General features: G+C 41.0%; 1 protein-coding gene across 1 annotated transcript in view; it reads right to left on the reverse strand.

The window, feature by feature from the left end:
* Positions 1-8,606: 8,606 nt before the first annotated feature.
* Positions 8,607-14,079, reverse strand: part of GALNT15 (polypeptide N-acetylgalactosaminyltransferase 15) — a 34,827-nt gene continuing 29,354 nt past the window's right edge. Inside the window, exons 9-10 of the mRNA XM_082625409.1 lie at positions 11,975-12,118; positions 8,607-9,198 (exon numbers count right to left, since the gene is read on the reverse strand). Coding sequence (XP_082481535.1) covers positions 9,052-9,198; positions 11,975-12,118 — 291 coding nt within the window. The 3' untranslated portion in view covers positions 8,607-9,051. The remainder of the gene's footprint in view (positions 9,199-11,974; positions 12,119-14,079) is intronic.

A 14,079-nucleotide genomic window follows, 5' to 3' on the forward strand; every position in this document is an offset into this window, starting at 1 on the left:
GAGTGGTGCCCATCAAGGCAGCCCGTGTCAATGTCCAGATTTGGTGACTGGTCACAGATCACTTGGTGTCCAACTGGTTTTTCATGGCCTTTCAGTGGAAAATGGAAGACTCCTCTTGTGGTGGGCACAATACCACGAACTCTAATGATGTCAGATTCTGGTGCAGTGACAGCACCATCTCATGGACCTGGGGGACTTTTTGATGTTTGTGGGAGTTGGGATTCTAAGTTGGTCAGTGAGATTGATGGCATTGAGACCAAAGAGGAAATAGATCAGGGCCCCTCCAGGGATAACATCTGCTTTCATTGTGTAATAACACAAAGAGTGTTGACTCTAGATTGTTGGCTGAATACTTCTCTCTGTCCCCTCAGTGGGATGCTTACTAATGATGGCGAGCTTGTTGGGGGTGATGATGAATTCAGTCTTACAATCCAAACAATAAAGTCAATCATAAAATTCAGGTAGACAAATGAAACTCTTGGGAATCAAATCTTCCAACTGCCAAGTTTCTCTACTTTTAAATTGATCATTGTGGATAAAGTCAGAGATGAGCCCATAGAGAAGAGAATTTGAATACTCTGTTCCTCTATGAGGAGAAGAAGGTTGAATTTTTTAAGAACTAAATGGAGGCATCTGTTTTGTTTAAATTAAGGGCCTTGAAGTACCAGCCAGGGACTGAGCTGACCGCCATTTCTGTAATAAAGTAATAAATCATGGGGATGGTTAAAGAAGCAAGAAACACCACATTCTTGCTTTGTTCAACCAATTAAGCAATAAGCCTTCTGGGTTCTTTTGTTAATTACTGTCAAACACAACTTATACAATTGAATTCAGCCTTTTATTTAATTATATTAATTTATTCCAGCAACTTCAAATACCAACAATGCCAATAACAAAGTTCATTTTAAAAATAGAGGTCTTGTTTAATTTTTATTTTTCAACCATAATACCCTTTACAAGGTTGCCATCTGAGAATTTTTAGCTCTATCTCAGCCTCAGGATGTTAGGGGAATTTGTGTTGCATATAGACAAGTCTGAAGCAAGACGATGGTGGCTGAATCTCTTCTCTCAGTGGGATGATAAATCTGTCTAGGTCAATGTTATCCAATAGAACTGTTTGCACGGACGGAATGTTCTATTCTCTGTGATTTGCAACACAGTGGCTATTGAGCACTAGAAATGTGGCCAGTACAACTGAGGAACTGAGTTTAAATTTTCTTTAATTTTAACGAATTTACATTTAGATAACCACATGTGACCAGTGGCTCCTCGCCCAGGTCTAGAGTGTATTCTGAGGAAGGAAAAATGCAGTGTTCCATTGACTTCAACAGGTGAAGAAATGCATAGTTATGATGTGTACTGTTTAGAAACCCTTACCTCCTGCTTAGTGTTTGTTATTTGAAACACACTGTATCCTGAGACAGCCCAAAGGAGATCGACATCTTTGAGGGGAGGTTTTAAGCTGACCATGTGAAGAGTGAAATCCACCTGGAAGAGAGATGGGTACCAGGTCTTTTTTTTTAATAGATCTTTATTGGAGTATAATTGGTTCACAATACTGTGTTAGTTTCTGTTGTACAGCAAGGTGAATCAGGCATATGCCGACATATATCCCCATACCCCCTCCCTCTTGAGCCTCCCTCCCACCCTCCCTATCCCACCGCTCTAGGTCATCGCAAAGCAACGAGCTGATCTCCCTGTGCTATGCTGCTGCTTCCCACTAGCTATCTATCTTACATTCAGTAGTGTATGTACTCATACACTTCGCCCCAGCTTCCCCCTCCCCACCTCCTGTGTCCTCAAGTCCATTCTCTATGTTTACGTCTTTATTCCTGCCTGGCCACTAGGTTCATCAGTACCTGTTTTTTTTTTTTTAGATTCCACATATATGCGTTAGCATACAGTATTTGTTTTTCTCTTTCTGACTTACTTCACTCTGTATAACAGACTCTAGGTCCATCCACTTCACTACAAATAACTCAATTTTGTTTCTTTTTATGGCTGAGTAATATTCCATTGTATATATATGCCACATCTTCTTTATCCGTTCATCTGTTATTTCATCTGTTGTTTCATTCAACTTAGGTTGTTTCCATGTCCTGACTATTGTAAATAGTGCTGCAATGAACACTGTAGTACATGACTCTTTTGAATTATGGTTTTCTCTGGGTATATGCCCAGTAGTGGGATTGCTGGGTCATATGGTAGTTCTATTTTTAGTATTTTAAGGAACCTCCATACTGTTCTCCATAGTGGTTGTATCAATTTACATTCCCACCAACAGTGCAAGAGGGTTCCCTTTTCTCCACACCCTCTCCAGCATTTGTGGTTTGTAGATTTTCTCATGATGCCCATTCAAACTGGTGTGAGGTGATACTTCACTGTGGTTTTCATTTGCATTTCTCTAATAATTAGTGACGTTGAGCAGCTTTTCATGTGCTTCTTGGCCATCTGTATGTCTTCTTTGGAGAAATGTCTATTTAGGTCTTCTATCCATTTTTTGATTGGGTTGTTTGTTTTTTTAATATTGAGCTGCATGAGCTGTTTATATATTTTGGAGATTAATCCTTTGTCCATTGATTCGTTTGCAAATATTTTCTCCCATTCTGAGGGTTGTCTTTTCGTCTTGTTTGTAGTTTCCTTTGCTTTGCAAAAGCTTTTAAGTTTCATTAGGTCCCATTTGCTTATTTTTGTTTTTATTTCCACTACTCTAGGAGGTGAATCAAAAAAGATCTTGCTGTGATTTATGTCAAAGAGTGTTCTTCCTGTGTTTTCCTCTAAGAGTTTTATAGTGTATGGTCTTACATTTAGGTCTCTAATCCATTTTGAGTTTATTTTTGTGTATGGTGTTAGGGAGTGTTCTAATTTCATTCTACATGGAGCTGTCCAGTTTTCCCAGCACCACTTATTGAAGAGAGTGTTTTTTCTCTTGTATATCCTTGTCTCCTTTGTCATAGATTAGTTGACCATAGGTGCGTGGGTATATCTCTGGGCTTTCTATCCTGTTCCATTGATCTATGTTTCTGTTTTTGTGCCAGTACCATGTTGTCTTGATTACTGTAGCTTTGTAGTATAGTTTGAAGTCAGGGAGACTGATTCTTCCATTCCATTTTTCTTTCTCAATACTGCTTTGGCTTTTTGGGGTCTTCTGTGTTTCCATATGAAGTGTAAAATTTTTTGTTCTAATTCTGTGAAGAATGCCATTGGTAGTTTGATAGGGATTGCACTGAATCTATAGATTGCTTTGGGTAGTATAGTCATTTTCACAATATTGATTCTTCCAATCCAAGAACATGGTGTATTTCTCCATCTGTTTATGTCATCTTTGATTCCTTTCACCAGTGTTTTATAGTTTTCTGAGTACAAATCTTTCATCTCCTTAGGTAGGTTAATTCCTAGGTATTTTATTCTTTTTGTTGCAATGGTAAATGGGATTGTTTCCTTCAATTCTCTTTCTCATTTTTCATTGTTAGTGTATAGGAATGCAAGAGATTGCTGTGTGTTAATTTTGTATCCTGCAACCTTACCAAATTCATTGATTAGTTCTATTAGTTTTCTGGTGGCATCTTTAGGATTTTCTACATATAGTATCATGTCATCTGCAAACAATGACAGTTTTACTTCTTCTTTTCCAATTTGTGTTCCTTTTATTTCCTTTTCTTCTCTGATTGCCGTGGCTAGGCTTTCCAAAACCATGTTGAATAAGAGTGGTGAGTGGACATCCTTGTCTTGCTCCTGATCTAAGTGGAAATGCTTTCAGTTTTTCACCATTGAGAATGATGTTTGTTGTGGGTTTGTCATATATGGCCTTCAATATGTTGAGGTAGGTTGCCTCTATTCCCATTTTTGGGATAGTTTTTATCATAAATGGGTGTTGAATTTTGTCAAAAGCTTTTTCTGCATCTATTGAGATGATCATATGATTTTTCTCCTTCAATTTGTTAATATGGTGTATCACATTGATTGATTTGTGTGTATTGAAGAATCCTTGAATCCCTGGGATAAACCCCACTTGATCATGGTGTATGATCCTTTTAATATGTTGTTGGATTCTGTTTGCTAGTATTTGTTCAGGATTTTTTCATCTATGTTCATCAGTGATATTGGTCTATAATTTTCTTTTTTTTGTGATATCTTTTTCTGGTTTTGGTATCAGGGTGATGGTGGCTTTGTAGAATGAATTTAGGAGTGTTCCTCCCTCTGCAATTTTTTGGATGAGTTTGAGAAGGAGTGGTGTTAGCTCTTCTCTAAATATTTAATAGAATTCATCTGTGAAGCCATCTGGTCCTGGACTTTGGTTTGTTGGAAGATTTTTAATTACAGTTTCAATTTCATTACTAGTGATAGATCCGTTTATATTTTCTAATTCTCCCTGGTTCAGCCTTGGGAAATTGCACCTTTCCAAGAATTTGTTCATTTCTTCGTGTTTGTCCATTTTATTAGCATATAGTTGTTTGTAGTAGTCTTTTGTAATCTTTTGTATTTCTGTGGTGTCAGTTGTGATTTTTCCTTTTTCATTCCCAGTTTTTATTGATTTGCATCCTCTCTGTTTTTTTCTTGATGAGGCTGGCTAAGGGTTTATCAATTTTGTTTATCTTCTCAAAGAACAAGCTTTTAGATTTATTGATCTTTGCTACTGTTTTCTTTGTATTCTATTTCATTTATTTCTGCTCTTATATTTATTATTTCTTTCCTTCTACTGACTTTGGGTTTTCTTTATTCTTCTTTCTCTAGTTGCTTTAGGTGTACAGTTAGATTGTTTATTTAATATTTTTCTTGTTTCTTGAGGTGAGGTTGAATTGCTATAAACTTCCCTCTTAGAACTGCTTTTGCTGCCTCCCATAGGTTTGGGGTTGTTGTGTTTTCATTGTCATTTGTTGCTATCGTTTTTTAAATTTCTTCTTTGCTTTCTCCAGTGATCTCTTGGTTATTTAGTAGCGCACTGTTAGCCTCCATGTACTTGTGGTTTTTACAGGTTTTTTTTTCCTGTAATTGGTTTCCAATCTCATAGCAATGTGGTCAGAAAAGCTGCTTGATATGATTTCAATTTTCTTAAATTTTCTGAGGCTTGATTTGTGACCCAAGATGTGATCTATCATGAAGAAATTTCCATGTGCACTTGAAAAGAAAGAAGTGTATTGTGCCACTTTTGGGTGGAATGTTCCATAATATCAATTAAATCTAACTGGTCTATTGTATCATTTAAAGCTTGTGTTTCCTTATTTATTTTCTCTTTGGATGATCTGTCCATTGGTGTAAGTGGGATGTTAAAGTCCCCTACTATTATTGTGTTACTGTCAATTTCCCCTTTCATGGTTGTTAGTATTTGCCTCATGTACTGAAGTGCTCCTATGTTGGGTCCATAAACATTTATAATTGTTATATCTTCTTGGATTGATCCCTTGATCATTATGTAGTGTCCTTCTTTATCTCTTGTAGCAGTCTTTATTTTAAAGTCTATTTTATCTGATACGAGTATTGCTACTCCAGCTTTCTTTTGATTTCCATTTGCATGGAATATCTTTCTCTATCCCTTCACTTTCAGTCGTATGTGTCCCTAGTTCTGAAGTGGGTCTCTTATAGACAGCATATATGTGGGTCTTGTTTTTGTATCCATTCAGCCAGTCTCTGTCTTTTGGTTGGGGCAATTAATCTATTTACATTCAAGGCTATTATCAATATGTATGTTCCTATTACCATTTTCTTAATTGTCTGGTGTATGTTTTTGTGGGTCTTTTTCTCCTCTTGTGTTTCCTGCCTAGAGAAATTTCTTTAACATTTGTTGTAAAGCTGGTTTGGTGGTGCTGAATTCTCTTAGCTTTTCCTGGTCTGAAAAGCTTTTGATTTCTCCATTGAATCTGAATGAGATCCCTGCTGGGCAGAGTAATGCTGGTTGTAGGTTTTTCTCTTTCAACACTTTAAGTATATCCTGCCACTCCCTTCTGGCCTGCAGAGTTTCTGCTGAAAAGTCAGGTGATAACCTTATGGGGATTCCTTTGTATGTCATTTTTTGTTTTTCCCTTGCTGCTTTTAATATTATTTCATTGAATTTAATTTTTGTTAGTTTGATTAATATGTGTCTTTTTGTACTTCTCCTAGGGTTTATCCTGTATGGAACTCTCTGTGCTTCCTGGACTTGGGTGACTATTTCCTTTCCCATGTTAGGGAAGTTTTCCACTATAATCTCTTCAAATATTTTCTCAGACCCTTTGTTTTTCTCTTCTTCCTCTGGGACCCCTATTATTCGAATGTTGGTGCATTTAGTGTTTTCCCAATGGTCTCTGAGATTGTCTTCAATTCTTTTCAGTCTTTTTTCTTTATTCTGCTCCTCGGCAGTTATTTCCATCATTCTGTCTTCCAGCTCACTTATTCATTCTTCTGTCTCAGTTATTCTGTTATTGATTCCTTCTAGTGTATTTTTCATTTCAGTTATTGTGCTGTTCATCTCTGTTTGTTTGTTCTTTAGTTCTTCTAGATCTTTGTTAAATATTTCTTCTATCTTCTCAATCTGTGCCTCCATTCTATTTCTGAGATTTTGGATCATCTTTCCCAACATTACTCTGAATTCTTTTTCAGGTAGATTGACTATTTCCTCTTCATTTTTTTGGTCTTGTAGAGTTTTACCTTGTTCCTTCATCTGTGACATATTTTTTCCCATCTCATTTTTTTTTCTTTTCTTATGAGTGGGGTTGTGCTCCTGTCTTACTGGTTGTTTGGCCTGAGGCTTCCAACACTGGAGTTTGTAGGCTGCTGGGTAGAGTTGGGTCTTGGTGCTGAGACGAGGACCTCACTCTAATGAATATTCCCTGGATTCTGAGGTTTTCTGTTAGTCCAGTGGTTTAGACTTGGAGCTCCCACCACAGGAGCTTTGGTCTGACCCCCGGCTCATGAACCAAGATCCTGCAAGCTGCATGGGGTGGTAAAAAAAATAAAAAAATAAAAATAAAAAAATAAAAAGGAGAACAATAACAAAGTAAAAAATAAAATTAGACTAGGAAACTAACAGCTGTGTTAGTTTCCTAGACTAAAAATGAAAATAGATGAAACAACAACTGGAAAGTAAAACAGAACCACAACACTAAAAAAGAGGAAGAGAAAAAAGAAAAGGTGGAAAAGGCCTTCACTGTGGAGGGCAGGGCCTGAGCAGGGGTGAGGTTTGAGCAGTGAGTGGGGCCTATGCTTAGGACCCACGGGCCTGGAAAAGGTGGGGGGTGTGGTGGGTGGGCCTTAGGCTCAACAGAACAGAAGGGCCCAGATGTGCCCCTGCCTCTGGTCTCAGAGGGTGGGGGACCTCACGTGGGAACCCAGCAGGTTTCCTGGGTTTGAGTGGGTGGGGCAAATGCCCTCCACTCCTCTACCACTCCTCCAGTCCCAGAGGGCTCCTCCCACCTGCCTCTCCTGATCTCCCCAGCCTCCCTCCTATGCCCCCAGGACCCACGCACCCAGAGGGGACTTTGGAGGTTGGGGGACTGGCCTGGCAGCTCAGCAGGCTCCTTGTGCCTGAGTGGGTGGGGTAAACCCTCTCTGCTCCTTTCCTGCTCCTCTGGTCCTGGAGGGTCCCTCCCGTCTGCCTCTCCTGTTCTCTCCCGGCCTTGCTCCTATGCCCCCAGGACCAACTCAGCCCAGAGGGGACTTCTGAGGCCATAGGACCCAGCCCAAGAGCCTGGCAGACTTCCCCGGCTGATTGGGCAGGGGAAATGCTGGGCCCCTGGTCTGAGCCTGAGGTTCCTCCAGGCATGGTAACCCCTCCCCCATCTCAGCCACCCCTCAGGGGTGCCGGTCCTATCCAGTGTCCACTTCTCCTCCCCCTCAGTCCCCCGACATCCTACTGGTTCGCTTGGGGGTTCTTCCCATCTCCTTGGGTGTCAGGGTCCACCACCAAGCACCATGTCTTCTCAATCACATAACCACCCCCACTCAGCAACTCTTACAACCCAACTGGGTGGGCCAAGTCACAACAAGAGAGCCATTCAGCTTTTGCTAGCATGGGCTCTGCCCTGGTGGAGATGTGTTCTTCTATGGCTGAATGTTCAGGTGTGGGCATATTTGAGGGTCCCAGACATTTCCTACTGGCTCAGAGACAGCCCTTTCAACCTTCATGGACATTAACACCCACCTCTAGTTCCTCTCATAAGAATTTTGGCTCAGACACTGGCATTTCCCTCCCAGGGATATTTGCCTCTTTGCAAATGTTGCTCATTCTGGTCCAATCAGTGCAAACCCTGTAACAGGGCATCAGGAGAGTTTCTCAACTGTACACACTTCTGTTAGTGGGAGTGTTCAATCTAAGCTGACCCAACACCAATGATTAAAGAAAAGAATATTGCATGAGAATCCGATTGTGGTTAACCTAGATTGAGAATAGCAAGGGCAGAGTGAATGGAGATAGAAAGTTCTGAGGAAATTCTCATTAACATGAGAACATCTTATTCCAGGTCTACTGACTCTTTTCAGCTACTAGGCTGAGCTGAAGAATTGGGTCAAAGCTCTCTCCAACCCTATTTTCTCTCAGTAGCTTATTTCCCTTCCTTCCTCTGAGCTATGCCTCAACCAATGAACATGAAATTTGTCCTCATAAGCCTATTGCAATGTTTTTTGGATGTCAGGACTTTGCACTTTCTTCACGCTTTAATTTTCATGGCTGGTGACACAGACAATCCAAGATAAGGCCATTTGAAATAAATTGATCAATCAGAATTGTGTATCCTGAAGGTGTTGCCAGGCCTCTTTCCTTAGTCAGAGATAAAAGCAATTATTTACTGCTCAATGAAAAAAAACCCCAAGAATCTTATGTACCATGTAATGATCATCTACCAGTGATGAAGACATTGAGACAATGGGTCCATGTTTTTCTTTTTCTAAAACAGCCAGTGGTCAATGTAGTAAGGTATGAGAAGGAAAGACTTCCCATATTCATTTGTGGAGTTTTTGTTTCTACTATCATCACTGCACAAACACAAAGGGTCTCCTTCATGATATGCACATGCTCCTGTTGTTCCCTTGAGTTGAACCTCTATGGCCACATTTCTCTTTTCCTTCTGATGGTGGCATTCATTGTTCATCCACGGTGCTGACATTGTCAAATCGCCACAGCTGGCTGGCTTTTCCATCACACTCACGTAAATACAAATCTTTATTGTTTTCCTGCATCACAGCTTCTATGCATTTCCCAGAAAGAATGTGAACAATCATTCCATTCTGAAAAGAGAGAAGAAAAGGAAAAAAAAAAAAAAAAGAAAACGAGTTGGTCCCCCACAATCAGTCAGCAAAGAAGGAAATTTCTAAGATTTGTGCTAATCATTAAGAGAATAATAAAGGTGATATGAACTGGCCTGGTAAGGAACTGGAGTATTTTCGTTACTATATAATATAATTTAGGTAACCTTAAAATTGAAATACCATACAGAGCCTTGGGGTCATTAATTCAATTATTATTATTGTGGTTGGGTAATTATGCCATTTCTTGGAGAGTTCTGGCTAGTAAAATGCCAGTGTAAAGATCATGTTCAACCGTTATACTGTATTGTTGACATTCATTGTTAGCACTGTACTTGTAAATTTCTGCTTTCAAAAGGATTTAATTTAATCTCTGCCCTCTGTTAATCCTGCAGTTTAGTACTGCTGCCACCAAGTTGCAGTATAGAGTAAGGCTCTAAGGATACACTGAGGGCCTGAGTCAGCCATATTTGGAAGACCATAGCTGCTTCCTGCTCAAAATCTACCAAACTTAATACTGAATGTAGCCATCCCCTTTTCAAGAAAAAATTCAATTTCTTTATGAAAAGTTAAACAACCTTAACCAACAGTGCTGATAATGTCCATTTATTTATTTAGAGATATAATTCACATGCCCTAAATACAACTCAGCGGATTTTAGTATATTCACAAAGTATATGCAACCATCACCTCTATCTAATTGCAGAAAATTTCATCACTGTAAAAAGAAAAGTACTATCCATTAGCAGTCACTTCCCATTCCTGCTTCCTTCCAGCCACTGGAAATCATTAATCTAGTTTCTGTGTTTATGGACTTGTCTCTTCTTGACATTTCATATAGATGGAATCATAATATAGGGCCTTTTGTGACTGGCTTCTTTCACTTTGCATGGTATTTTCAAGTTCCATCCATGTTGTAGCACAAAATAGTACCTAATTTCTTTCTTTCTTTCTTTCTTTGTAGTGGTAAAAATATGTAACATAAAATTTTCTACCTTAACCATTTTTAAGTGTAAAAGCTAGTAATGTTAAGTATATTCACTTTGTTGTGAAACAGATCTCCAGAACTTTTTCTTCATTCAAAACAAACTCTATACCCATTAAACAACAACTTCCCTCTCCCCACTTCCCCTCATGCCTGGTAACCACCATTCTATTTTCTGTTTGTATGAATATGGCTTCTCTATATATGTCATGTAAGTTTAATCATACAGTATTTGTCTTTTTGTGCCTGGCTTATTTCACTTAGCATAATGTCCTCAAGCTTCATCCATGTTGAAGTAAATGACAGGATTTCCTTCTTTCTTAAGGCAGGAAAATATTCCATTGTATGTATAAAGCACATTTTGTTTATTCATTCATCAATCACTGGACCCTTAGGTTGCTTCCACCTATTGGCTATTGTGAATCCTGCTGCTATGAACAGTATCTTGCTCCTTCTTATGGCTGAATGAGAATCCTTTTTTTTTTTTTTTTGCGGTACGCGGGCTTCTCACCGTTGTGGCCTCTCCCATGGCGGACCACAGGCTCCGGACGCGCAAGCTCAGCAGCCATGGCTCACGGGCCCAGCCGCTCCGCGGCATGTGGGATCTTCCCGGACCAGGGCACGAACCCTCATCCCCTGCATCGGCGGGCGGACTCTCAACTACTGCGCCACCAGGGAAGCCCAAGAATACTTTTTTAAAGCCTTATTTTCTAATGCCTGAAAGATGCTGGGTGTATCTTAGTCACTAATCTTTTACATATTATTTTTAAATGCTGTTTCTAAATCTATCTTATCCAGAGGACTTGCTTAGAATGATCCCTTATGATCATTCATAAAGGGCCTTAACTTGGTTTCTAAGAATTCTTTGAGCATGTGTGGGCCCCCTGAGTCCTAGGTTCACTTGTCACCAAAGCCCCAAGAGCTTTGTTCTCAACTGTTTATCGTGAGTTCAGCTTAAGTTTTACACTATACGATTTTCCTCTTTCACAGCCTGCTTTAAGAGTACCGATGCATGGAGTTCTGCTTAGTTATTTAATCCCCACCCCCTTATTCCCAAGCAAAAGTTGAAGAATGGCATGTTTGAAAGATGTGTGTATTAATCTGTTTGTTTGTATACTTGTACCCTAACTCATTTCAGAAGGGATTTGAGGTGAAGGAAAAACTACGTATGGACAGTTATTGTTGATACTTACTGTCACCTTCCAATCCCAATCCTGTAAATGGCTCACTCTCCCTAAATACTTACCCTCCTCGTATTTCCTCTTTATTGATGCATAACCTCTGGAAAGGATCTCAGGCTTCTCTCTGGAGTCATGGGAATCAAAGTCTTACTAAACTGATGAAATGCTCAGAGCAGAATTTGCAAAGCAAGAAAGAATGATCTACATCCTCATGTATCCGGTTGTGGAACAGGAGACAGGCCTTTCCACTGCCCCTAAAACCACACCACCAACGTGGTTGACTGCTTCTGTAACACGCTCCATGGTCCTACTTGTGACCTAAGCTAATAAACTTTTAAAAAGAGGCTGTCTCCTATCTCTACCATATCAAGACCAGAGCTATACAGAAACCTGGAAAACTAGTACATTTCAAGATGCTGGTTGTTAGCTTTGCTGCAAAGTTGGCTTCACCTCCCCCTGAGGCCTTAGTGTCAAGTCACTCAGTTCAACAGCAGGGACACAGGCTTGTATGGTAATACTTGACCTCTTGGAAAAGCCTGAGACACGCACCAGCCAGCAGCACTGCTGAATCCTTCCTAGCTGGGTTTCTTACCTCCTGGTAGTCCCAGTGCTGCTGATGGATGTCAGGGCCTTCCTTGGTGCAGTTCTGCAGAATCACCTGGTCTCGCCTGACATCGAAGCACAGGTGCTGGGGGCTGCCATAGTGGATCTCTTTCCTGCCCATGTGATCCAGGTGCTGGGACAGAGGGAAATGGCTGTTAGCACAGCTAGAAGGAGATCCTCTCCAAAGCTGGAGGTAAAGGAAGGAGAGCTCATTGCAATAGGGCTGAGGTCTGGGGGCAATCTTCAAATTCTACTGGGGTCAGCAAGACCCTATCTCATAGTCAAGTCCACAAATATGATGCTGGACTAGGCCTGGCCTCTGAAATCTCCACATTCCATCTACTTTTGCATTCATATTTATACATTCTGGCAAGTTCCTCCATTATTCTATTTACTGTATCATAGGTGAGGCCATAAAGGATGCTGTGTGTTTTGTGAGGATACAGTTGGAAGGGCAGATGAGGAAACTCCTGAGGCCCGAGTTGATCTCTTTCTGGACACATCTGTGCTGGCCCTGCAAGTGATTTTCCTTCTGTCTTTTGTATCTGCTGACGCTCGCTCATGGTTTTCATTTCCTCCTGGGTTCCGTAGGGCTGGATCATGCATTCCTTTGCAGAGGGGCTTTAGCTGCGGGATGCTCGTGGGGCCAGGTTGGAAACACATCCTGATAAAACCATTTTCCATTTGTTCCTGCCAAATGCAGCCTGAGCTAATTTTTATGCTAACTTTGTGGCTAGGAGACGGGGTTGGCTTCATGGGCATGTGACCTGTGTAACTGCAGGGGCTTCATGCTTAGAAGGGTTTAATGTTCTTGGTCTAATATATTTGATTTAATGCTGATATTGTCTAGGAATTCTTAATAATTGTTGAGTGACAGGTCTCACCATCTTCATTTGCACTGAGCCCAACAAGTTAGGTAGCCAGTCCCACCTGAGGATTCCCAGACAACACAGTTCCTATAAATTTGAACCCTAAACCCACGCTGGACACAAGCTTGTGGTTAAAAATTTTCAGGGAAGAGTCATTTTCTCCGACGCAAAGACCTGTCTACAGACCTGCTTCCTTGTCAACTTCCGGTGGCTGTAGGTAGTCTTTTCTAGTCCAGGTTTTCACAGATAGGTTACTCTGTGAAGGTCAAAGCTGGCTTTGTATGGGTGTCCCATTTCCAACCCCTCATCTGTCATGGGCTGAAGATGGGCTTTTGTCACTATCTCCTGCTTGGAACCAACGCCTCTGGGTTCCTGAGGTTTGACAGAAACTGTCCCCTTCACCCTGCAGGAGAGCTTGGCCATGGCCCTATGACTCTATTTCAGTTGCCTCTGGATTCGGGGCCCCTGGAGATTTCCCTTTGTTAAAAACATAGTTACTTATGCATAAAAGAGGGTGTTTCTTCTTTTTTATATGGCATATGGTGTCTTCAGCTTAGCAAGCTCACAATTTTTCTGGATACAGAAGCCCTTGCTAATCCCCACCTCCCCACCAAGAATATAAATAAATAAATAAATCCAAAAGCTAACATTCTTTTTGCACCATTATCCCCAGTTGCAGATGAGGAAACCAAGACTCAGAGAGGTTAAGAGGTCTGCCTGATGTCACACAGCTAGAAGGTGAGCTATTTCCACCATCACAGAGCTTTCTCTCTGTCCTCCTGTGCCAGGTGTGAGTGCCTATTGGGGTGTTCTAGAACACTGGTAAAGGGCAAAGCTGAAAGGGGACAAATGGATACTGAGCACTTGCTTCCCCAGGTGTCCTCCAGGCCCAGGGCCTTCCCCTGGGGTCCCAGAGCCTCGCCAGTCCTGCCTGCAGGGCTGGACCCTCCAAGACTTGTTCTGCCTTTTACCCCAGGCTCTTGGGGCCTCACCTGGCTCCTTTGATCAATATCTCCAGGAAGTTACACTTTGTTGTTTATTTTTTAATACAGGCCTTTGGGGTAGGACAACTTATGCAAAGACCCCATCACAGGCTGAAAAGGCAGAGGTTTGGGGGGTGGGCTAGACTTTCCAGGTTGTCATCCAAGTTGTGATAAGAAGTGGACACACCAACCTTCATCCAGCGTCATGGGGACGTCCCACGACCTGGGCAGTTATTCCTGAG

Source organism: Mesoplodon mirus (genome assembly GCF_964341445.2).
Source record: "Mesoplodon mirus genome assembly, chromosome: 6".
Lineage (NCBI taxonomy): Eukaryota > Metazoa > Chordata > Mammalia > Artiodactyla > Ziphiidae > Mesoplodon > Mesoplodon mirus.